The 24,328-nt window shown below is 52.0% G+C and overlaps 1 protein-coding gene across 1 annotated transcript in view; it reads left to right on the plus strand.

The window, feature by feature from the left end:
- Window positions 1-360: 360 nt before the first annotated feature.
- LOC147092900 (EH domain-containing protein 1) overlaps window positions 361-24,328 on the plus strand; it is a 56,300-nt gene continuing 32,332 nt past the window's right edge. The window contains exons 1-2 of the mRNA XM_085976196.1: window positions 361-829; window positions 14,807-14,904. Of these exons, the coding sequence (XP_085832322.1) occupies window positions 426-829; window positions 14,807-14,904 (502 nt within the window). The 5' untranslated portion in view covers window positions 361-425. The remainder of the gene's footprint in view (window positions 830-14,806; window positions 14,905-24,328) is intronic.

Here is a 24,328-nt window from a genome sequence, read left to right on the forward strand (position 1 = left end):
TCCCAAATCAGCCATTCGGCGCAGGCGCAGTGCCTCCGGGGAGAGGGGGCGTGGCCTCGACTTTGTAAGCCCCGCCCCCCAATCAGCCTCCTTCCACAAGGCGGGTGGGCGGCGCAGTGCCTCGGTGGGGGGGGGGGGGGAAGGAGAGAGGGGCGTGGCCGAACGTGATGGGCGTGTTCGCGGAGTGTAGGCCCCGCCTCCCAAAGCAGGCGCGCAGCGCAGGCGCAGTGCCTCGGTGGGGAGAGTGGGGCGTGTCCGCCTGTGGTGGGCGTGGACCGGCCGAGATCCCGCGAGAGCCTGGTCTAGGCCCCGCCCCTTCCAATCCCGGGGTATATAAGGCGGGCGAGGGGCGTCGCGCAGCCGCACAGCTCCGGCGGTGGCGGTTGGAGCGGGCGGTGGGGCGAGAGACACCGACAGACGGCGCCATGTTCAGCTGGATCGGCAAGGACGCGCGGCGGAAGAAGGAGCCCGAGCTCTTCCAGACGGTGAGCGAGGGCCTGCGGCAGCTGTACGCCCAGAAGCTGCTGCCGCTGGAGGAGACCTACCGCTTCCACGACTTCCACTCGCCGGCGCTGGAGGACGCCGACTTCGACAACAAGCCCATGGTGCTGCTGGTCGGCCAGTACTCGACCGGCAAGACCACCTTCATCCGCCACCTCATCGAGCATGACTTCCCCGGCATGCGCATCGGGCCCGAGCCCACCACCGACTCCTTCATCGCCGTCATGTACGGCGACCGGGACGGCGTGGTGCCCGGCAACGCGCTGGTGGTCGACCCCAAGAAGCCCTTCCGCAAGCTCAACGCCTTTGGCAACGCCTTCCTCAACAGGTACCCGGGGCGGGGCGGTGGCCCTTTAAGTGAGGTGGAGGTGTCTCTTTTAATTGAAGGAGTTGTGTGTGAATGCCCCTTTAATTGAAGGGGCGGTGTGCCCCTTTAATTGAAGGGGGGGCTGTGTACCCCTTTAATTGAAGGGGGACTGTGTGCCCCTTTAATTGAAGGGGGGGCGTGTGTGCCCCTTTAATTGAAGGGGGGGGCGTGTGTGTGCCCCTTTAATTGAAGGGTGTGTGTGTGTGCGCCCCTTTAATTGAAGGGGGTGTGTGTGTGCGCCCCTTTAATTGAATGTGTGTGTGTGCGCCCCTTTAATTGAAGGGGGGGCGTGTGTGACCCTTTAATTGAAGGGGGGGCGTGTGTGACCCTTTTAATTGAAGGGGGGGGCGTGTGAGTGACCCTTTAATTGAAGGGGGGGGCTGTGTGACCCTTTAATTGAAGGGGGGGGCTGTGTGCCCCTTTAATTGAAGGGGGGGGGGAGGGTGTGTGTGGTTTGGGCGATGATGGGTAGCACCTTACATTGAAGGGGAAAGTAAGATCTTAAGGGCATGTTATTGAGTATCCTGGAAGGTAAAACATGGTTAAGGTCCCTTTTTAAAGGGGCAAAGGTCTTTTGTGTTTACTGATTAAAGTATTAGTTTGATATGATCTCCAGAGGTGCTGTAATGTTACTGTAAGTGCTGTCTGCCTGCCTGGAGAGACTCTTGTACTTTCCCTCTCCTAATGGGGCATGCTCTGAGGGAGTGGGTGTGTTCCCTCACACCCAGGGACTGCAGCTGTGTGGGGTTAGTACCACCCTCTGGTCACGCTCTCTGCTCTGACATTTCCTGTTGCCTCTTGCTTTGACCTGTCTGGGGACTGGGCACATTGCTCCACACTGTAATGGTGTTTCCTCTGACACTCTGCTCTCATTAAGGGTTTGAAATCGCTACATCCCCAGGCTGTAGCTGAGGGTATGGCTTTTTGACGTGACTGTGAATGGATGGCTCTGGATTCCTTTCGAGCAAGTGGTAGGTCCTGCAGTCCCTTGGGGCTGGTGGAGACTGTTGTATTGAACAGAAAGACTTGCATTTCTATAGCGCCTTACAACCTCTGGCTGTAAAGCACTTTGAGACATCCTATGACGTTATTTTTGAAGTGTAGTCACTGTTGTAATGTAGGAAACGTGGCAGCCAATTTGCTCACAGCAAGCTCCCACAACCAGCAGTGTGATAATGACCAGATCATCTGCTTTAGTGATGTTGGTTGAGGGATAAATATTGGCCCCAGGACACCGGGGAGAACTTCCCTGTTCTTCCAATAACGGCCATGGGATCTTTTACATCCACCCGAGAGCAGATGGGGCCTCGGTTTAACGTCTCATCTAAAAGACGGCCGTGCGGCGCTCCCTCGGCGCGGCCCTGCTGGAATTTTTGTGCTCGTGTCCATGGAGTGGGACTTGAACCCATGACTTTCTGACCCACTGGACCACTGCTTATGTACCTTGTGTTCATCCCATGTATTAAAGGTACTGAAGTACTTGTGCTGACTGAGTGGGCCTTTGGGGAGGTATGTACGATAGGGAATTTGGGGCAATGGTCAGAATCTTCACTGGATTCTAGGTAGGGTAGCAAGAGGGGAAAGCTGGGGTTTAGGATGGAGGAGTCCTAAGAACATAAGAAATAGGAGCAGGAGTAGGCCAATCGGCCCCTCGAGCCTGCTCCGCCATTCAATAAGATCATGGCTGATCTGATCCTAACCGCCAATCCACTATGACAGGACTATCTCCTGAATCTAACAGAATTAGACACACGAAATAGGAGCAGGATCAGGCTACACGGCTCCTGAGCCCGCTCCACTACCCACAGGGCCATGACCAATCCGAACCTAGACTCATGTCCAAATTCCTGCCTGCTCCCCGTAACCCTTAATTCCCTTTTCTTCTAGAAAACTGTCTATTTCTGTTTTAAATTTATGTAATGATGTAGCTTCGACAGCTTTTTGGGGCAGCATATTCCATGGACCTACCACCCTCTGAGTGAAGTAGTTCCTCCTCATCTCAGTTTTGAAAGAGCAGCCCCTTATTCTAAGACTATGCCCCCTAGTTCTAGTTTCACCCATCATCTGGAACATCCTCCCTGCAGCCACCCGATCCAACCCCTTCACAATCTTATGTTTCAATAAGATCGCCCCTCATTCTTCTGAACTCCAATGAGTAGAGTCCCAATTTACTCAACCTCTCCTCATATGTCCATCCCCTCATCCCTGGGATTAACCGAGTGAACCTTCTTTGTACTGACTAGAGAGCAAGTATGTCCTTTCTTAAGTATGGACACCAAAACTGTATGCAGTATTCCAGGTGCGGTCTCACCAATACCTTGTACAACTGAAGCAATACCTCCCTATTATATTCTATCCCCCTAGCAATGAAAGCCAACATTCCATTGGCCTTCTTAATCACTTGCTGCACCTGCATACTAACCTTTTGAGTTTTGTGCACCAGGACCCCCAGATCCCTTTGTACTTCAGTACTTTCCAGTTTCTTGCCATTAAGATAATAACTTGCTCTACGATTTTTCCTGCCAAAGTGCATAACCTTGTGGTGGGCTGCTGTACCGTGTATTAACAATCCCTTTCTTTCCACCCCCCAGCCCTAGGGGTGCTTGCCCATACATGGTGTGTAGTGCCTGGCTGAGTAATCTTTCACACGCCTTCCTTCTGCTGTGTTGCACCTTGTGGTGTAAGCGGCTCCTCTTTGTCTGGCTCCAGAGTAGTTTGCGCCCTCTGATTCCTGTATCTCCCTCTCCTCCCTTCACCTGCATTGCTGCCGTGAAGATGCGGGGGTCTGGCTGCTGTAGCTTGGATTCTGATGCCCTGTGCACCAACCTTGCGACTCTACAGCTCCGTGCTGGCACTAGTCCAGCACTTTGGTTTTCAGCAGGATGTACAGGGCGTGAAAGGATAAACTGGAAATGCCCTAGAGATGAAGAAGGGTTTTTCTTTCATTTATTCATTCGCAGGATGTGTGTTGCTGGCAAAGCCAACATTTATTGCCCATCCCTAATTGTCCTCGAAGGTGGTGGTGAGCCACCTTCTTGAACCGCTGCAGTCCGTGTGGTGAAGGTGCTCCCTCAGCGCTGTCAGGGAGGGAGTTCCAGGATTTTGACCCAGTGACGATGAAGGAACAGCCGATATACTTCCAAGTCGGAATGGGGTGAGACTTGGAGGTGGTGGTGTTCCCATGTGCCTGCTGCCCTTGTCCTTCTAAGGTGGTAGAGGTCGTGGGTTTGGGGGATGCTGTCGAAGAAGCCTTGGCGAGTTGCTGCAATGCATCTTGTAGATGGTCCACACTGCAGCCACGGTGCGCCGGTGGTGGAGGGAGTGAATGTTTAAGGTGGCTGCGGTGCCAATCAAGCGGGCTGCTTTGTCCTGGATAGTGTCGTGCTTTTTGTGTTGGGGCTGTACCCATCCAGGCAAGTGGAGAGTATTCCATCACACTCCTGACTTGTGCCTTTGTAGATGGAGGAAAGGCTACGGGGAGTCTGGAGGTGAGACACTCGCTGCAGAATATCCAGCATCTGACCTCTTGTAGCCACAGTATTTATGTGGCTGGTCGTTAAGTTTCTGGTCAATGGTGACCCCCCAGGATGTTGATGGTGGGGGATTTGGTGATGGTAATGCCATTGAATGTCATGGGGTGATGGTTAGACTCTCATGTTGATGGTCATTGCCTGGCATGAATGTTACTCGCCACTTAGCCCGAGCCTGACTGTTGTCCAAGTCTTGCTGCATGTGGGCATGGATGCTTCATTATCTAAGGAGTTGCAAATGGTACTGAACACTGCAGTCATCGGCAAACATCTCCACTTCTGATCTTGTGATGAAGGGGGAGGTCATTGATGCAGCAGCTGAAGATGGCTGGGCCTAGGACACTTAACATTACTTTGACTTGAATTTTACTGGGGTTCCTTGGTGCCAGACTCTTGTCAAATGCTGCCTTGATGTCCAGGGCAGTCACACTCACCTCACCCCTGGAATTCAGCTCTCTTGTCCATGTTTGGACCAGGACTGCAATGAGTCTGGTTGCTGTGAGTGTTGGAAGGTTTGGGGAGCGGGTGTTTGTCCTGGGTACACGGTGTGTTCAGCGTTGCTGGGGCTACTGTTAACCTAACTCAAGGCGGGAGACCCACAGGCTGTTCTGATCCTGCACCTCGCATTGCTCTGATTACAAAGGGAAGTAAAATGAGCTTTTAAGTAGTCTGGCTGTTGCCAGGTATAGGCAAGGGTACTTGGTACTTCAAAACTACAGAACCAATGTTGAGAGTCTGGACACTGGCATGGGCACCAACGTTCCCTGTGAGCTGCTCTTTGTTCTGCGCGGCTTGTTTCTTTTAATGCGCAGTCCCTTTAAGCTTCTGCGCATGTGCGGCACTTGCAGTGTAAAAGCTCGTGAGTGGTCTGCGCGGGAGCGTTCAGCTGGCTGTGCGGCCGCACCCTAGTGAGGACATTGACTGCCACCCTTCTGTCAGTGGTGTGTGCACCAGCATGGCCATGCCCACTAACATTACTGTGCTGCCTTTTACTGGGGGGAAAAAAACACCCCGCACCCCAGCTCTGTAACCATCCCATAACAAGAACTAGGAGCAGGAGTCGGCCATTCGGCCCCTCAAGCCTGCTCCGACATTCAATAAGATCATGGCTGATCATCTACCTGATCCCCGTATCCCTTGATTCCCTTAATATTCAAAAATCTATCGATCTCAGCCTTGAATATACTCAACGACTGAGCCTCCACAGCCCTCTGGGGTAGAGAATTCCACAGATTCACCACCCTCTGAGTGAAGAAATTCCTCCTCATCTCAGTCCTAAATGGCCGACCCCTTCTGAGACTGTGACCCCTGGTTCGAGACTCCCCAGCCAGGGGGAAACATCCTCCCTGCATCTACCCTGTCAAGCCCTGTAAGAATTTCAATGAGATCACCTCTCATTCTTCTAAACTCTAGAATATAGGACTAGTCTACTCAATCTCTCATAGGACAATCCCCCCATCCCAGGAACCAGTCTGGTGAACCTTCGTTGCACTCCCTCTATGGCAAGTATATCCTTCCTTAGGTAAGGAGACCAAAACTGTGCACAATACTCCAGGTGTGGTCTCACCAGGGCCCTATGTAATTGCAGTAAGATGTCTTTACTCTTATACTCAAATCCTCTTGTAATAAAGGCCAACATCCCATCGCCTGGGCCTTAAATGGAGCCCCAGAGGGAGGTTGAATGGTGGGTTACAGTTGGAGCGTAATAGGCTGAGTGCCAGCGTTCTGATGGAAACTGTTGACCGTCCAGATTGCCACAGTTCCAGTGAGCCCTGTAAATCCTTGCGAGTAAGCAGAGCTGGTGTGTGGCTGGGTGAGTCACCGCCCGCGCTCCGGCCAAGTTAACTGCAGGGGTGTCGCCAGTGTGTGGATGATTAATCAGCAGGAGACGGCGATGTGTCTCTTGAATCGAGGCGCGCTGTGAAGGAGGATGTGCGGTGTGAACTCTGGGAGCAGATTCCTCTCGGGCCTCTTGAGCGCCGGCCCTTTTAATGAGCTGGCTTTGAAGGCAGCACCGTTCAGACACTGGAAGCAGCACCAGCCTCTGTTTGCAGTCAGTGATTTTTAGGGTGGGGTGGGAGGGGGCCTCTAGGCAAAGTTTTGAAGCAAAACGCTCCACTTTTAGTGGATGGTCTTTGGGTCCCGTTGTACAGATTTTAAAAAAAAAAAAAAAAAACCCGGCATATTCTGGAAATCTGCAACGAAAGACAGGAAATGTTGGAGAAACAGTCAGCATCTGTGTGGGGGAGAATAGATGAGTTGCTCTGACAAAGGGGCCATGTCTTGATCGTTTGCCTCTCGCGCTGTACACCACCGCCCAGTTTTATGTTTGCCACAGCTTAAAAAGTTAATTCCGTGCTGACTAATTGCTTACTGATGTACAGTATCCCAGGCTGGGGATTGAAATGAAGGGGCCAACCCAAGTCTGTCTTACTGTAATTCTGGGAGGGTATCGTGCACATGGGTTCCCTTTGGCCACTCGAGTCTTCCCTCTCCCTCGATACAGACTGCCAATTTGTCGGCAAGACTCTGGTCCCAGCTCCTCCTCAAGCTCCCAAAATCCTGTCCTGCTCGCGAGTCGTCCTCGCTGCGTAATTCGAGACTTGTCGCACTGTCGACCAGTCTGACCCCTCGGTTCCCACAGCCTCTTACTATCTGCAGGCTTTTGAATCCCAAGCTTCCCGATTTTGCCCAGTACCCTTTTGAACCTGTGGCCCAGGGTTGTGGGGATTTCGGACCCTCCCCTACCCCCCAACACCCCAAAGAACAGGGTGGGTGAGCGTAACTTAGTGAGCAGAGGTGGGATTGAGTGATCCCCCCCCCCCCCCCCCCTTGAAATGAATACAAAGGTCAGTGGCATTGGACTTTATGTAAAATAATTCTCAGGGTGCTTTCCGGCAGTAAAAAAAGAAATTCCTCTGGCACGACAGGAATTCAATGACATACACCCAGTGGAATGCACTGTTCGGCAGCTTCTCCAGAATCCCTCTTTTGGTTGGTGAACCTTGCATCTTTTTGCTGCTCTGTCCATCTCGTCCAATGTGATGGTTTTTATTTTCAGTCTTGGCCCGGTGACGTCAGAGTCATAACAGCACAGAAGGAGACCATTTGGCCCATTGAGTCTGTAGAGCAATCCCAGTCAGTCCCATTCCCCCACTCTATCCCCGTAGCCCTGCAAGTTTATTTCCCTCCAGTGCCTATCCAGTCTCCCCTTGAAAACATCGAGTGTCTCCGCTTCCACCCCTTCCGTCGGCAGCGAGTTCCAGGTCCTCAACACTTGCTGCGTAAAAAAGTTTTTCCTCATGTTTTATAAGTATATTAAGGGCAAGAGGCTAACCAGGGAAAGGGTAGGGCCCATTAGGGACCAAAGTGGCAATCTGTGTAGAGCCAGATGATGATGGAGGGGTTTTGAATGAGTTTTTTGCATCTGTGTTCACTATGGAGAAAGATGATGTAGACATAGAAATCGGGCAAGGGGACTGACATACTTGAACATATTAGCATCGAGAGGGAGGAGGTACTAGCGGTTTTAGCAGGCCAAAAAGTGGATAAATCCCCAGGCCCGGACGAGATGTATCCCAGGCTCTTGTGAGGCAAAGGAGGAGATTGCAGGGGCTCTGACACAAAAATTTTCAGAACCTCTCTGGCCACAGGGGATGTACCAGAAGACTGGAGAACAGCTAACGTAGTACCATTATTCAAGAAGGGTAGCAGGGATAAACCAGGGAATTACAGGCCAGTGAGCCTAACATCTGTGATAGGGAAGTTATTGGAAAAAATTCTGAGGGACAAAATTAGTCTCCACTTGGAGAGGCAAGGATTAATCGGGGATAGTCAGCATAGCTTTGTCAAGGGTAAATCATGTCTGACCAATCTGATTGAATTTTTCGAGGGGGTGACTAGGTGTGTGGTTGAGGGAAATGCTGTGGATGTGGTTTACATGGATTTCAGTAAAGCTTTTGACAAAGTCCCACATAGGAGACTGGTCAGGAAGGTAAGAGCCCATGGGATCCAGGGTGCCTTGGCGCGTTGGATCCTAAACTGGCTGAGTGGCAGGAGGCAGAGGGTGATGGTCGAAGGTTGCTTTTGTGACTGGAAGCCTGTGTCCAGTGGGGTACCTCAGGGATCGGTGCTGGGTCCCTTGCTGTTTGTGATCTACATAAATGATTCGGATGAGAATGTAAAAGGTATGATCAGTAAGTTTGCAGATGACTTGAAAATTGGTGGGGTGGTAAATTGCGAGGAGGAAAGCCTCAGGCTACAGGACGATATAAACGGGTTGGTCAGATGGGTGGAAAAGTGGCAAATGGAATTTAACCCTGAAAAGTGCGAGGTGATGCATTTTGGACGGACAAATAAGGCAAGGGAATACAGAGTGGTAGGACCCTAGGAAGTACAGAGGGACCTTGGTGTACATGTACATAGATCCCTGAAAGCAGCGGAACAGGTAGACAAGGTGGTTAAAAAGGCATATGGGATACTTGCCTTCATTAGCCGAGGCATAGAATATAAGAGCAGGGAGGTTATGATGGAGCTGTACAAAACGCTGGTGAGGCCACAGCTGGAGTACTGTGTGCAGTTCTGGTCGCCTCACTATAGGAAGGATGAGATTGCTTTGGAGAGGGTGCAGAGAAGATTCACCAGGATGTTACCTGGGATGGAGCGCCTCAGCTATGAAGAAAGACTAAACAGGCTGGGGTTGCTTTCCTTGGAGCAAAGAAGGCTGAGGGGGGACCTGATAGAGGTGTACAAAATGATGAGGGGCATAGATAGAGTAGATAAAGAGGAACTTTTCCCCTTAGTAAGGGGGTCAATAACAAGGGGGCATAGATTAAAGGTAAGGGGCAGGAGGTTTAGAGGGGATTTGAGGAGGAACTTTTTCACCCAGAGGGTGGTTGGAATCTGGAACTCACTGCCTGAAAGGGTGGTAGAGGCAGGAACCCTCACAACATTCAAGAAGCATTTGGATGAGCACTTGAAATGCCATAGCATACAAGGCTATGGACCAAATGCTGGAAAATGGGATTAGACTGGACAGGGATTGATGGACGGCGCAGACACGATGGGCCGAAGGGCCTCTTTCTGTGCTGTGTGACTCACATCTCCCCCCCCCCCCCCCTGTATCGCTTTCACAAGACCTTAAATCTGTGTCCCCTAGTCCTTGTACCATTAACTAGTGGGAACAGCCTTTCCCCGTCTAGCCTATCCAAACCCGTCATAATCTTGTACACCTCGATCAAATCACCCCTCAACCTCCTTTGCTCTAATGAAAACAAATCCAGCTTCTCCAACCTGTCCTTGTAGCTAAGATCCCCCCATCCCCGGAACCATTCTGGTAAATCTCCTCCGCACCCCCTCAAGGGCCTTCACATCCTTCCTAAAGTGTGGTGACCAGAACTGGACGCAATACTCCAGTTGTGGCCTAACCAGCGCTTTATAAAGGTTCAGCATAACCTGGAGCCTGCACTGGTGGGAAGTCTATCTGTCCCTCCTGACTTCAGCTGGTCCTGTCAATTGGATATTGCTCGAGACTCGCAGACTTGAGCGGTTGTTGCTCCTAGCTTGTGGGGGGGAACTGTTAATGGGATTGAGCTCCAAGTTGTACTATACAGTGGAGTAGCTATTTTGATTTGTGGCAGTGGGTTGGTTTGGGAGATCCTCTCTCTAAAGGATGTTTTACTGAAAGGGTTATGTTATGAGGGCAGGTTGCATAGACTGGGCTTGTACTCCTTCGAGTTTAGAAGATTAAGGGGCGATCTAATCGAGAGGTGTTTATGATTAAAGGATTTGATGGTCGATAGCGAAGCTATTTCCTCTGGTGGGGGGGGGGGGGGTCACCTGAAAATTTAGAGCCAGGCTGTTCAGGGGTGAGAATCTGTAACACTCGCTCCCAAAAAGCTCTAGCTTTGAACATTTTGAAACGGAGATTAATAGATTTAGGCAAGGGTATTAAGTGATCTGGAGTTAAGATACAGATCAACCATGATCTGATTGAATGGTGGGACAGGCTCGAGGGGCTGAATGGCCTCCTCCTATTCCTATGTTTGAATTGCTCGCTGGGCTGACCCCCACAGTCGGATGGAAGTTAATTTACTTTCCGTTGCTCTATTCCCAAAGCACGGTGTGCATCTTTCCGTTAAAGTATCTGTTCATCCCCGTGTGTTGCATGTGTTTGCATGTTTCCTCAAACCCGATCGGAGCCTGCGTACCAGTTAGAAACAATATTGCCAAATGATACAGCACAGGAGGCCATTCGGTCCATTATGCCCGTGCCAGCTCTCAAAGAAAATCTTGCATTTCTGATGCGCCTTTCACCACTGCAGGGCGCCCCAAAGCACTTCACAGCCAATGAAGTACTTTTTGAAGTGTGGTCACTGTTGTAATGTAGGAAACGCGGCAGCCAATTTGCGCACAGCAAGCTCCCACAAACAGCCATGTGATAATAACCAGATCACCTGTTTTTAGTGATGTTGGTTGAGGGATAAATATTGGCCCCAGAACTACTCCCCCCCCCCCCCCCCCCCCCCCCCCCGCTCTTCCAATAGTGCCATGGGATCTTTTACATCCACCTGAGAGCGCAGATGGGGCCTCTGTTTAACATCTATCCGAAAGAAGCCCCCTCCGGCAGCGGGGCGCGCTCCCTCGGCGCCGCCCCCTCCGGCAGCGGGGCGCGCTCCCTCGGCGCCGCCCCCTCCGGCAGCGGGGCGCGCCGCCCCCTCCGGCAGCGGGGCGCGCTCCCTCGGCGCCGCCCCCTCCGGCAGCGGGGCGCGCTCCCTCGGCGCCGCCCCCTCCAGCAGCGGGGCGCGCTCCCTCGGCACCGCCCCCTCCGGCAGCGGGGCGCGCTCCCTCGGCGCCGCCCCCTCCGGCAGCGGGGCGCGCTCCCTCGGCGCCGCCCCCCTCCGGCAGCGGGGCGCGCTCCCTCGGCGCCGCCCCCTCCGGCAGCGGGGCGCGCTTCCCTCGGCGCCGCCCCCCTCCGGCAGCGGGGCGCACGCCTTTGGAGAGGGGCTGACACTTGCCGCACACATCTTGTGGTAATGGTAACGGGGTGTCGCTGCATGCGAGCTCTGTCTCCCTAGTTTGGAGTCATCTAACCACTGCTCTTCACCCCGAGATGGCCTGCACTGTGTGGGCCTTGGCCTCTCGCCCAGGTTCTGGCACTGCCGTGACCTCCCTCTGCTCCGGTTTTTGACTGGTATTAATCGCCGCTGCGGACTTGGTCTTGGTTCTGAGGTATTGCCACAGGATTGGACTTGCTACGGAGACAGGATTGTTATGGAGATCTGCAGCTGATTACCATGAAAGCGCTCAACCGGCGTGGAATTCCCGCCCGGATCCATTACTGCACTAAATGGGCAGAGGGCCAGTGGCTGCAAATAGTTTCCACTTTCAGTTAATCTTGAGGAATGCTGATTTAAAAAAAAAATATATATATTATTTGGCAACATTAAATGATTGTAACCGTTCGGTGTGGATTTGAAACGTGGCTGTGTTCTGAGCAGAACCCCAGCCTGGGGCTACTCTGAACTCGCGCTACGACTGTGCAGGAATTTAAAAACGGGGAGGGGTTTCAATGGGAGTGGGGGAGTGGGGGGGGGGCGGTAAAGCATCAGTTCTGAACAGTGAGCACTAACCCGAAGCCTTGTGCTTGCCGACCTACATTGGCACCTGGTCTGGCAACGCCTCGATTTTAAAAAAAAATTCTCGCCCTTGACTTCAGATCCCTCCATGGCCTCGTCCCTCCCTATCTCTGTCATCTCCACCAGCCCCACAACCCCTCAGATCTGTCCGCTCCTTCCGATTCTGGCCTCTTGCATATCTCTGATTTCCTTCGCTCTGCCGTTGGCAGCCGTGCCTTCAGCTGCCTAGGCCCTAAGCTCTGAAATTCCCTCCTTAAACCCCCCTCTCTCCCTTTTAAGATGTTCCATAAAACTGACCTCTTTGACCAAGCCTGTCCTAATGTCTCCTTATCAGCTGTAGCTCAGTGGGTAGCACACTCTCTCCTGAGTGAGAAGGTTGTGGGTTAAAGTCCCACTCCAGGGACTTGAGCACATAAAGCTAGGCTGAGGGAGTGCAGCACTGTCGGAGGGTGCCCTCTTTCGGATGAGACATTAAACAGAGGCCCTGCCTGCTCAAGTGGACGTAAAAGATCCCATGGCACCATTTCAGAGACGAGCAGGGGTGTTCTCCCTGGTGTCCTGGGGCCAATATTTATCCCTCAACCAACATCACCAAAACAGATGATCTGGTCATTATCACATTGCTTGTTTGTGGGAGCTTGCTGTGTGCAAATTGGCTGCCATGTTTCCCACATGACAACAGTGACCACACTTCAAAAAGTACTTCATTGGCTGTAAAGCACTGAGACGTCCTGAGGTGGTGAAAAGCGCTATAAAAATGCGAGACTTTTTCTTTATCTGGCTCGATGTCACATGGTGTTTGATCATCGCTCCTGAGAAGCGCCTTGGACATTTAAAGGCGCTGTATCAATAAAAGTTGATTTAAAGGGAACAGCTGTACAAGGCACTCTCCTTGCAGGCCTCTGCCCCTGTTGCTCCCGAGTCCTCTGCCACGGAATAAGCGGGGTGTCCCTCCCTGTGTTGCAGCATGTTGACTCGTATGGGAGCTGAATGGAGATGATTTGTCTGACTCTCCTCGAGTGACGGCTGCAGTGCCTGTGGCTGGTCTGTCCGAGAGGCTCCATTCAGAAGCCTGGTTGAAAGTGCACGTTAATTTCCACTCCGGGTGAAGCAAAGGGTGTTTGTAGCTGTTTGAGGGAGTAATCGGAGTCATATCTCAAAGTTTGTGCTTTGACCTTGTTTTATTGTGCAGTATGTCTGTGCCCCTTAAACTCTATGCTCCAACCATTTAAACACCTGCTTGAGATCCAGTAGATCATGCTGTTGATGTTCTGCTTGTCCCTAAACTTGCATTGATCCCCAAACCCCCTGCAGAACCCAAAAAAAGGGACTTATCATTCAAAAATGATCAGGCTCCAAGTGGCTATTTTGAGAAACCAGGAAGCTTTGAGCACACGGTTTGTCTAGATTGCCACTTGGAGCCTGATCATTCTTGAATGGCAAGTCTTTTTTTTTGTTCTGCAGTCATACTGACAATTCTGACCAATCTGAGACCCCCCTCCTGTCTTGCTGCACAATTCGTGTGGACTGACTGCCACATTTCTCTGCCCTGGTTCTCTTTTTCCCCCTCCCCTCCCCCCCCCCCCCCCCCCCCCCCCCTCTGAGCTTGTGTAACTGACCTTTGAGCCCCACCAGTTACAGGAAACTTTGTGCTATCCGGCACCGACGGGACCGAGCTGTTGCCGTCCCATCAAAACTGCCGGACAAACCAGCGCTAATGTTAAAACATACGGAAGCTTTTGAGCTCCGTATTGAGCAACAAACCCTGTTGCTTAGCAACAGCTTTAGCTAGACCTTGCAGAGCCTGACTGGTGGGGGGAAAAAAAGCAACAAAGAAAAAAAACTTACTGAACCGACTCCTGAATTTTGCCGGTAGCTCGAGCATTCTGGACAGTTAACCTCTGGATAAACCAAAGTTTCCTGTAATCGGTGGCCTGTGAAGTGCTGGTCCTGCTGTGTTACAGCTCCTTGGAATGGATTGTGCGCGCACTGCATGAATTTAACAGGCCCGTATCACATTAAACTGCTCAGGGTGAGGTGGTCTGCTAATTAATCAAGTTTCTAACTGGGAGCAAAGCCCTGGTCCAACCGGTGGCTAGTACAGATCATGTAAGGGTGCTAACGAATTGGAGCGGTGTACGAGGCAATGGTTTTCAGCTTTTCAACTACTTGTATTTGTATAGCGCCTTTAATGTAGTAAGTCCCAAGGTGCTTCACAGGAGTGCTATAAAACAAAATTTGACTGAGCCATGAGGAGATATTAGGACAGGTGACCAAAAGCTTGGTCAGAGGTAGGTTTTAAGGAGCGTCTTAAAGGAGAGGAGCGAGGCAGAGAGGTTTAGGGAGGGAATTCCAGAGCTCGGGGCCCAGGCAGCTGAAGGCACGGCCGCCAATGGTGGAGCGATGGGAATTAGGGATGCTCAAGAGGCCAGAATTGGAGGAGCGCAGAGATCTGAGGGTTGTGGGGCTGTAGGAGGTTACAGAGATAGAGGGGGGCGAGGCCGCGGAGGGATTTGAAAACGAGGATGAGAATTTTAAAATCGAGGCATTGCTTAACCGGAGCCAATGTAGGTCAGCGAGCACGGGGTGATGGGCGAACGGGACTTGGCGTGAGTTAGGACACGGGCAGCCGAGTTTTGGATGACCAAGTTTATGTAGAATGGAACATGGGAGGCTGGCCAGGAGTGTGTTGGAATAGTCAAGTCTTAGAATTTGAATCTTTCATTATGCTGATTCCCTTTTTTGACTTTTTTTTTCCCCTCTTTGCTCAGGTTTAACTGTGCCCAGCTGCCTAATCCGGTCCTGGAGAGTATCAGTATCATTGACACCCCTGGTATCTTATCTGGAGAGAAGCAGCGGATCAGCAGAGGTAAGAGCTGGGACTCTCTCCTCTTCTCCACCCCCCCCCCTTCATGCAGCAGAGGTGTGAGCTGGATATAGGGCAGCGACCAGATCATCTGTTTTTAGTGATGTTGGTTGAGGGATAAATATTGGCCCAGGACACCGGGAGAACTCCCCCTGCTCTTCTTCCAATAGTGACCGCGGGATCTTTTACATCCACCTGAGAGGGCAGACGGGGCCTCGGTTTAATGTCCCTCTCTCAGTACTGCACTAGAGTGTGTGTGTGAAGTGTCCCTGTGGGTCCCCTGACTGTAAAATTGCTCGAGAACTTTGATAATCAGCACTGTATACTCGCTGTAAAAATTGAAATTTGGTAAGTCTATAGATGGCCATTAAAGGGGCCATCCACTGCCTTGTCTGATGATCTTGCCCCTCCCTACCACTCCTGGCAAGAGAGTGTGAGCCATCTCCCAGTCCTGACTGTGACTCTAATATGCCTTATGGTATTTTTAGAGCAATTAGGGCACTGCCTGTGTTTGTCCTCTTGTGACATCAGTCGAGCTAAAAATCCAGATCATCTTCCTCCCCCCTCCTTGATTTGAGCCAGTAATTAACATCAAGGAGGAAACACTGCAAGCATTGATAAGAGCTGAATTCATCCACGTTTCTTTCAGGAACTGGGTTGCGCTAATGTGTGTATCGGTTTGTCCCCGTACCTTATAGTTGCACTGTGTTTTGGCCATTTGCCTAACCTCTGGGTTCCTCATTAAACGAACTGGCTGTTTTTCTGACGCAGGCAGGTCGGTTGCGGCTTTACAGTCAGTGGTGGGGAGGGTGTGGTGCGGGGGCTGTTGTAAAGGTGGTGGGGGGGGGGTGGGGTGTGTTGCTATTGTTGGGAGAGCTGGGGACTGCTGTCAGAAAGCAGCGTTCTATCGCCAACCCTGGGCTGTGTTCGTGCAGGATTTCGCCAGTGTCTGTCGCCAGCTCGGGTCTTGGTGTTTCCGAGAAGCTGATTGCAGATGTTAATCCAGTTTGCGGCTGAGGACAATGAGGGAGCTGCGTTGATTGGACTGCGTAACCGGGGTTTAGCAGTGTCGTGTTGGCCAAGGGTAGGGGAGCGTCACGCGGCTTTATTCCCCTGATACTCCCTAGCTTCAAGGCCGGGAAGCAGCGAGGAATGTAGCAAGCAGGGTGTTTCTGACCAGAGCTGGGAACCGAGGTGCCTTCCCTTCTGAAAGAGCAGAGCGATGGTGGGGGGCCTGGAACTTGCTGCCTGAAAGGGTGGTAGAGGCAGAAACCCTCATCGCATTTAAAGAGTACTTGGACATGCACTTGAAGTGATGTAACCTACAGGGCTACGGACCAAGAGCTGGCTAGCTTTCAACTGGCTCAGACACGATGGGCCAAATGGCCTCCTGTGCTGTAAATTCCTAAGATTCTGATGCACAAAAGCAATTTCGGGGGGGGGGTGGGGTGTGACATGTAGGAATAGATCACTCGGCTGTTGGTGGTTAGGAAGCCCAGCACCCCCCTCCTGCTCTTGTAGCCACAGCTGGTCCAGTTCTGATCAGCGATGACCCTCCAGGATGTTGAGGGGCACATGCGCGATGGTCGTTCGGTTGCAGGTCAACGGCTGGGCTCCCTTGTTTGAAATGGCCGTTACCTAGCGCTTGTTAAGCTGTGGGTAAACCTAGAAGATAGGAGCAGGAGTAGGCCATTCAGCCCCTTGAGCCTGCTCCCCCATTCAATGAGATCATGGCTGATTGTCCAAATTCAGTACCCTGTCCCTGCCTTCTCCCCATATCCCTTGATCCCTTTAGCCTTAAGAAATATATCTAACTCTTCCTTGAATATATTTAATAAATTGGCCTCAACTGCCTTCTGTGGTAGAGAATTCCACAGGTTCACCACTCTCTGGGTGAAGAAATTCCTCCTCATCTCTGTCCTAAATGGCTTACCCCTTATCCTTAGACTGTGACCCCTGGTTCTGGACTCCCCTGCCATCGGGAACCTCCTTCCTGCATCCAGTCTGTCTAGTCCTGTTAATTTTATAAGTTTCAATGAGATCCCCTCTCATTCATCTAAACTCCAGCGAGTATAAGCCCAAGCGAGTAAGTGCGCAGCGACCCCGTGCCCTCTGAACCTTGCCGCTCCTTACTGCCCCTCTGGCCCCAGTGCAGAGAGAGGCTTGTAATCCCTGGCTGTACCTGCTGCTGTCTAGGTGTGGCGTTCCCCCCCCCCCCCCGCTCAACTTTTTGGGAGGTTCTGTCCCAAGGAGCCAGAGTTAAGTTGTGTGTTTAAAGGTTGTGGGTGAGGGAGAGCCGGAATCTTTTGGGGAATTCTGCTTGGAAGGAATACCAGGTTCTGTGCGGCTGGGGACTTCCTGTAGTTTTCAGCTGCGTGGAACTCCCCCACCCACCAATGTTTTGCATGGTTTAAGTCAGTGGAAGGTGAAGGCCCACTTGGCATCTGGAGCACCTTGATCTGGTGGTCTCCGCTGTGTCCACAGACCCGGAGGTCTTGGATGGTGCTCCGCGTCCCAGCAGATCCCGCCCAGTGTCTGGGGTCGACAACTTGAGCGATCGGAGCAACGAGCCAGTTGTTCGCAAGTTTTTTTACGGCTTCTCGATTTCGCTCCCGGGTTCGTTCTCTCATTGGAAGAGGCGCTTGCATTTGCATTGCACCTCATCGCGTCTCTTGCCACCCAAAGCGTTATTTTAGGTGAGCTTATAAAGTGTCCCATCAGCGACGCCTTCATTTTAAAAATGCTCAGTGGCACTCCAGTGCAGCTCTGAGGGAGTGCTTTCTTTAAGAACATAAATAGGAGCAGGAATAGACCACTCGGCCCCTCGAGCCTGCTCCACCATTCAATAAGATCATGGCTGATCTAGGGCTCAAAGCCACTTCCCAGCCCGCTCCCCATAACCCTTCACTCCCTTATCTTGCAAAAATCTGTCTTATCTCCACCTTAAATGTATTTAATGACCCAGCCTCCACGGCTCTCTGGGGCAGAGAATTCCACAGATCTCCGACCCTCTGAGAAGAAATTCCTCCCCATCTCAGTTCTAAAAGGGCGACCCTTTATTCTGAAACTGTGCCCCCGAGTTCTAGATTTCCCCACGAGGGGAAACATCCTCTCTGCATCTACCTTGTTGAGCTCCCTCAGTATCTTATATGTTTCAATAAGATCACCTCATTCATCTAAATTCCAATGAGTATCGGCCCAACCTGCTCAACCTTTCCTCATAAGTCAACCCCCTCATCTCAGGAATTAACCGAGTGAACCTTCTCTGAACTGCCTCCAATGCAAGTATTTATTTTCTGTTTTTCTTCCTTTCAAATCCCTCCTTAGCCTCTCCCCTCCCTATCTCTGTAAGCTCCTCCAGCCCCACAACCCTCTGAGATCTCCTTCGATTCTAGTCTCTTGAGCATCCCCCGATTTCCATCGCTCCACCATTGGTGGCCGTGCCTTCAGCCGCCTGGGCCCTAAGCTCTGGAATTCCCTCCCTAAACCTCTCCGCCTCTCCTCTCAACTTATCTCTGGTCACCTGTCCTAATATCTCCTTATGTGGCTCGGTGTCAAATGTTGTCTGATAACGCTCCTGTGAAGCGCCTTGGGACGTCTCACTGCGTTACAGGCGCTGCTGATTTAACTGATCTCCCAATGGGCTGGCTGCGAGTCTAAAGCGTCTGGGCGGACGTCTGAGCAGACTTGTGGTATGTCTAATTTCACTGACTGGAGCCCTGCTACAGACATCCTTCCCTATAACTATTTAGTAAGGGGGCCTCTGGATCAAAAGGCATTGCTGCTGGATTTCAGCAACGGGTAAGGCCCACTGCCAGTATGTTGTATTTTGGTGGCACCGTACCATTAGAGTAAAAATGTTAACGGTGTAAATGTACACTTGGGCTACAGCTGGAACTCGAGATAAGGCCTCATCCTAAGCAGGAAGTGAATGAGCCCACTGATTAAACCAGGTTAGAGACACTGATTTGATTCCTCCGACCTATTATTCAAAATCGCAACGTTACATTGCAAGTGTAGGGATGGGAACGAGGGGTTCTGTTGGCTCGTCAGTCGTGGCTCTGTGGGTAGCACCCTCGCCTCCTGAGTCAGAAGGTTGTGGGTTCAAGTCCCACTCCAGAGACTTGAGCACAAAAAATCTAGACTGACACTCCAGGGCAGTGCTGAGGGAGCGCCGCACTGTCGGAGGGGCGGTACTGAGGGAGCGCCGCACTGTCGGAGGGGCGGTACTGAGGTAGTGCCGCGCTGTCGGAGGGGCGGTACTGAGGGAGAGCCACACTGTCGGAGGGGCGGTACTGAGGGAGCGCCGCGCTGTCGGAAGGGCGGTACTGAGGGAGTGCCGCGCTGTCGGAGGGGCTGTACGGAGGTAGTGCCGCGCTGTCGGAGGGGCGGTACGGAGGTAGTGCCGCGCTGTCGGAGGGGCGGTACTGAGGGAGCGCCGCACTGTCGGAGGGGCAGTGCTGAGGTAGTGCCGCGCTGTCGGAGGGGCGGTACGGAGGTAGTGCCGCGCTGTCGGAGGGGCGGTACTGAGGGAGAGCCACACTGTCGGAGGGGCAGTGCTGAGGGAGCGCCGCGCTGTCGGAGGGGCGGTACGGAGGTAGTGCCGCGCTGTCGGAGGGGCAGTACTGAGGGAGCGCCGCACTGTCTGAGGGGGTAGTGCCGCGCTGTCTGAAGGGCAGTACTGAGGGAGCGCCGCGGGAGCGCTGCACTGTCGGAGGGGCGGTACTGAGGGAGCGCCGCACTGTCGGAGGTGCTGTCTTTCGGATGAGACGTTAAACCGAGGCCCCGCCTGCTCTCTGGTGGAAGTGAAAGATCCCACTGCCACTATTGGAAGATGAGCAGGAGAGTTATACCTGGTGTCCGGTCAATATTTAGCCCTCAACCAACATCACTAAAACAGATGATCTAGCCATTATCACATTGCTGTTTGTGGGAGCTTGCTGTGTGCAAATTGGCTGCCGTGTTACTGCATCAGAACAGTGACTACACTTCAAAAAGTACTTCATTGGCTGTGAAGCGCTTTGGGACGTCCTGCGGTCGTGAAATGCGAGTCTTTCTTGGGGCTCCCGATGGTGGGAATCCATGTGGCCACTGTACATCCCTGTCTTGTGGGGGTGGGGAGAGTGCTGTCCCTGTGAAGGAGCTGCTTGTAATGTAATGGCCGGGCAGGAGTGCCTGTCACTGAGCATCGCAGTACGCAGTGGCGTCACTCTCTCACAGCACTTCCATTGTTCAGGGTGTGTGCCTTTGTTTTAAAAATCATTGTTTGGTCCAAAACAAACTGGAAACTGAGTCTGCATAAATTTTACATCAGCACCAGGAAATGTGACTCTCTGGCCAGAGTGCAGCTTAGATTCTCAACCCTTCCACCCCCCTGCCTTGGTTTAAAACGGAACAAGCACCCGCGAGGGGGTTGTTTTTAACAGAACTTGCCTGCTGGGCAACCCACTGGATGGGGTGCAACCCTGGTTTTTGCACCCCGGCCAGCAAGAGTAAAATCGGGTGGGGTGTAAAGCAGTGTTCCCTCTATGCTGCGCAGCTGTCTGCTTTTCCGATGTGAAATTTCACACGCACCCGCGAAACTGTGAATGGGCCGCGCAGCCGGTTAAAGGGACTGCGCGCCCCCAAAAATAATCTGGGGTAACGTTGGTGTAAAGCCAGCGCTGCACCCTATCCTGTCCGTTTCCACATGGGTGGGTTCAGTTAGAATTGCCCTGTGTCGAATTTGATTTCAGAAGGCCCCTTTTCTTTTTTCCTCCCCCCCCCTCCCCCCCCCCCCCCCCCCCCCCCGCTGCTCTGTCGGAGGGGTTGTCTTTTTGAAACGAGGCGCTAGACCCAGGCCCCGTCTGCCTGTCGGAGTGGTTTGTTCAAAATGCCAGGGTGCTATGGGAAGAGGAGCAGGGGAGTTCTCCCTCCGTCCTGGGCCCAACCTTCCTCAACGAACACTGCTAAAGACGGATTGACTGGTCATTTTAAAACGTTAATTCTGCATGCTGCACTTAAACGCTTCACTCTGGATCTGTTCTAGGAAAATAGGAGCAGGATTCGGCCCTTCGAGCCTGCTCCGCCATTCAATATGATCATGGCTGATCCTCTATCTCAGTACCATATTCCCGCTCTCTCCCCATACCCCTTGATGCCTTTTCTGTCTAGAAATATATCTATCTCCTTAAATATATTCAGTGACTTGGCCTCCACAACCTTCTGTGGTAGAGAATTCCACAGGTTCACCAACCTCTGAGTGAAGAAATTTCTCCTCATCTCAGTCCTAAATGTCCTACCCCGTATCCTGAGACTGTGAACCCTCGTTCTAGACCCCCCCCCCCCCCCCCCCAAAGCCAGGGGAAACATCCTCCCTGCATTCAGTCTGTCTAGCCCTGTCAGAATTTTATATGTTTCAATACGATCCCCTCTCATTCTTCTAAACTAGTGAATACAGGCCTAGTCGACCCAATCTCTCCTCATACGAGAGTCCTGCCATCCCAGGAATCAGACTAGTGAATACAGGCCGAGTCGACCCAATCTCATACGAGAGTCCTGCCATCCCAGGAATCAGACTAGTGAATACAGGCCTAGTCGACCCAATCTCATACGACAGTCCTGCCATCCCAGGAATCAGACTAGTGAATACAGGCCCAGTCGACCCAATCTCTCCTCATACGACAGTCCTGCCATCCCAGGAATCAGACTAGTGAATACAGGCCGAGTCGACCCAATCTTCTCTCATACGACAGTCCTGCCATCCCAAGAATCAGACTAGTGAATACAGGCCGAGTTGACCCAATCTCATACGAGAGTCCTGCCATCCCAGGAATCAGACTAGTGAATACAGGCCGAGTCGACCCAATCTCATACGACAGTCCTGCCATCCCAGGAATCAGACTAGTGAATACAGGCCCAGTCGACCCAATCTCTCCTCATACGACAGTCCTGCCATCCCAGGAATCAGACTAGTGAATACAGGCCCAGTCGACCCAATCTCTCCTCATACGACAGTCCTGCCATCCCAGGAATCAGACTAGTGAATACAGGCCCAGTCGACCCAATCTCTCCTCATACGACAGTCCTGCCATCCCAGGAATCAGACTAGTGAATACAGGCCCAGTCGACCCAATCTCTCCTCATACGACAGTCCTGCCATCCCAGGAATCAGACTAGTGAATACAGGCCTAGTCGACCCAATCTCATACGACAGTCCTGCCATCCCAGGAATCAGACTAGTGAATACAGGCCTAGTCGACCCAATCTCATACGACAGTCCTGCCATCCCAGGAATCAGACTAGTGAATACAGGCCTAGTCGACCCAATCTCATACGACAGTCCTGCCATCCCAGGAATCAGACTAGTGAATACAGGCCCAGTCGACCCAGTCTCTCCTCATACGACAGTCCTGCCATCCCAGGAATCAGACTAGTGAATACAGGCCGAGTCGACCCAATCTTCTCTCATACGACAGTCCTGCCATCCCAAGAATCAGACTAGTGAATACAGGCCGAGTTGACCCAATCTCATACGAGAGTCCTGCCATCCCAGGAATCAGACTAGTGAATACAGGCCGAGTCGACCCAATCTCATACGACAGTCCTGCCATCCCAGGAATCAGACTAGTGAATACAGGCCCAGTCGACCCAATCTCTCCTCATACGACAGTCCTGCCATCCCAGGAATCAGACTAGTGAATACAGGCCCAGTCGACCCAATCTCTCCTCATACGACAGTCCTGCCATCCCAGGAATCAGACTAGTGAATACAGGCCCAGTCGACCCAATCTCTCCTCATACGACAGTCCTGCCATCCCAGGAATCAGACTAGTGAATACAGGCCCAGTCGACCCAATCTCTCCTCATACGACAGTCCTGCCATCCCAGGAATCAGACTAGTGAATACAGGCCTAGTCGACCCAATCTCATACGACAGTCCTGCCATCCCAGGAATCAGACTAGTGAATACAGGCCTAGTCGACCCAATCTCATACGACAGTCCTGCCATCCCAGGAATCAGACTAGTGAATACAGGCCTAGTCGACCCAATCTCATACGACAGTCCTGCCATCCCAGGAATCAGTCCAGTGAACCTTCACTGCACTCCTTCTGTGGCAAGTATATCCTTTCTTGGGTAAGGAGACCTAAACTGCACACAGTACTCCAGGTGTGGTCTCGCCAAGGCCCTGTACAACTGTCATAGGGACTCCTGGATCAGATTCAAATGTCGCTGACTGACTGTGTGCAGCTTTCTTGAGATTAGGTGAGGGGGCTGCTCCTGCTCCCAGTGATGGTGTAACCTCGTGGATTAAAGCAGAGAGGAAGGCATGCTTTAGGAAGGACCTGGTGTTGTGGCAGCAACGTTTGGCTGCTTTAGTGTGGGCAGCCCACCGGTTTTGTCCAGTTGGGGTAGTGTAGAGAGCGTGGAGGAATCCAGTACGATCAGCGGAGCTCCTGAAGTTTGATTTAATGTCGTCGCTCCTTGATCACGTGAAGGCGTCCCTTGAGAAAGGGACAGCATTGTGGCACATGTTACGAGGGTAGGAGTAAAGGGGTTGTATTTCATCGCCGCATAACTTCTCCCGCAATAGATTAAGGGGTGATCTCATTGAGGTGCTTAAGATGATTAAAGGAGTTGATGGTTTTTCTCTCGAGCTATCCTATTTTGACTGGTCCGGGGAGTCCTGAACAAGGGGACATAACCTAAAGATTAGAGCCAGGCCGTTCAGGGGTGATGCCGGGAAGCACTTCTTCACACAAAGGGTGGTGGAAATCTGGAACACTCTTCCCCCAAAAAGGCTGTTTGCTGGGGGCCAACTGGAAATTTCAAAACTGAGATTGATCGATTTTTGTTGGTTAAGGGTTACGGAGCCAAGGCAGGTAGATGGAGTTAAGATACAGATCAGCCGTGATCTAATTGAATGGTCTCCTCCTGTTCCTATGTCCCGAATGTCCTGCCGGGGTACAGTGCCATTGCACAGTTAGCCCTCTGCCACCTCGGGTAAGTGACTGCATTACCCGTAGGCCTGGGAAGTGAGTGGGGGTGTTGTAGGGCGCACGACGGAAAGGAGCGGGCCTCCTTGATTGTCCACACATGCCTTCTCGCAGGTGTAGTGTCCGTGTGTAGATAAAGACACTGAAGACAGGAGTTGGTTCATAGGTATTTACTAAGCAAGTCTGGGGGGGGGTTTCTAAAGGATATACACAATACACAGGCTTATATAGCCCAAGTGGCAATTACCGGCATTACGCACACCTGGGGCTCTTAAAGGCACATACACCACAATTCCTCCCCTTCTAGCTAACTAGTACATCATATTTTAAGTAATTATTAATTACATGTTATATGCAAAATAATATACATTGCTGTATTAATTAATTATAAGTTAGTCTCAGGAGGCTTCCTGACTCGGTCCGGATAACTCCTCGGGGGTGTAGTAGTTTC

The sequence above is a fragment of the Somniosus microcephalus genome, unplaced genomic scaffold (assembly GCF_052327205.1).
Source record: "Somniosus microcephalus isolate GS21.2 unplaced genomic scaffold, FLI_Smic_1.0 unresolved_chr2, whole genome shotgun sequence".
Classification (NCBI taxonomy): Eukaryota; Metazoa; Chordata; class Chondrichthyes; order Squaliformes; family Somniosidae; genus Somniosus; species Somniosus microcephalus.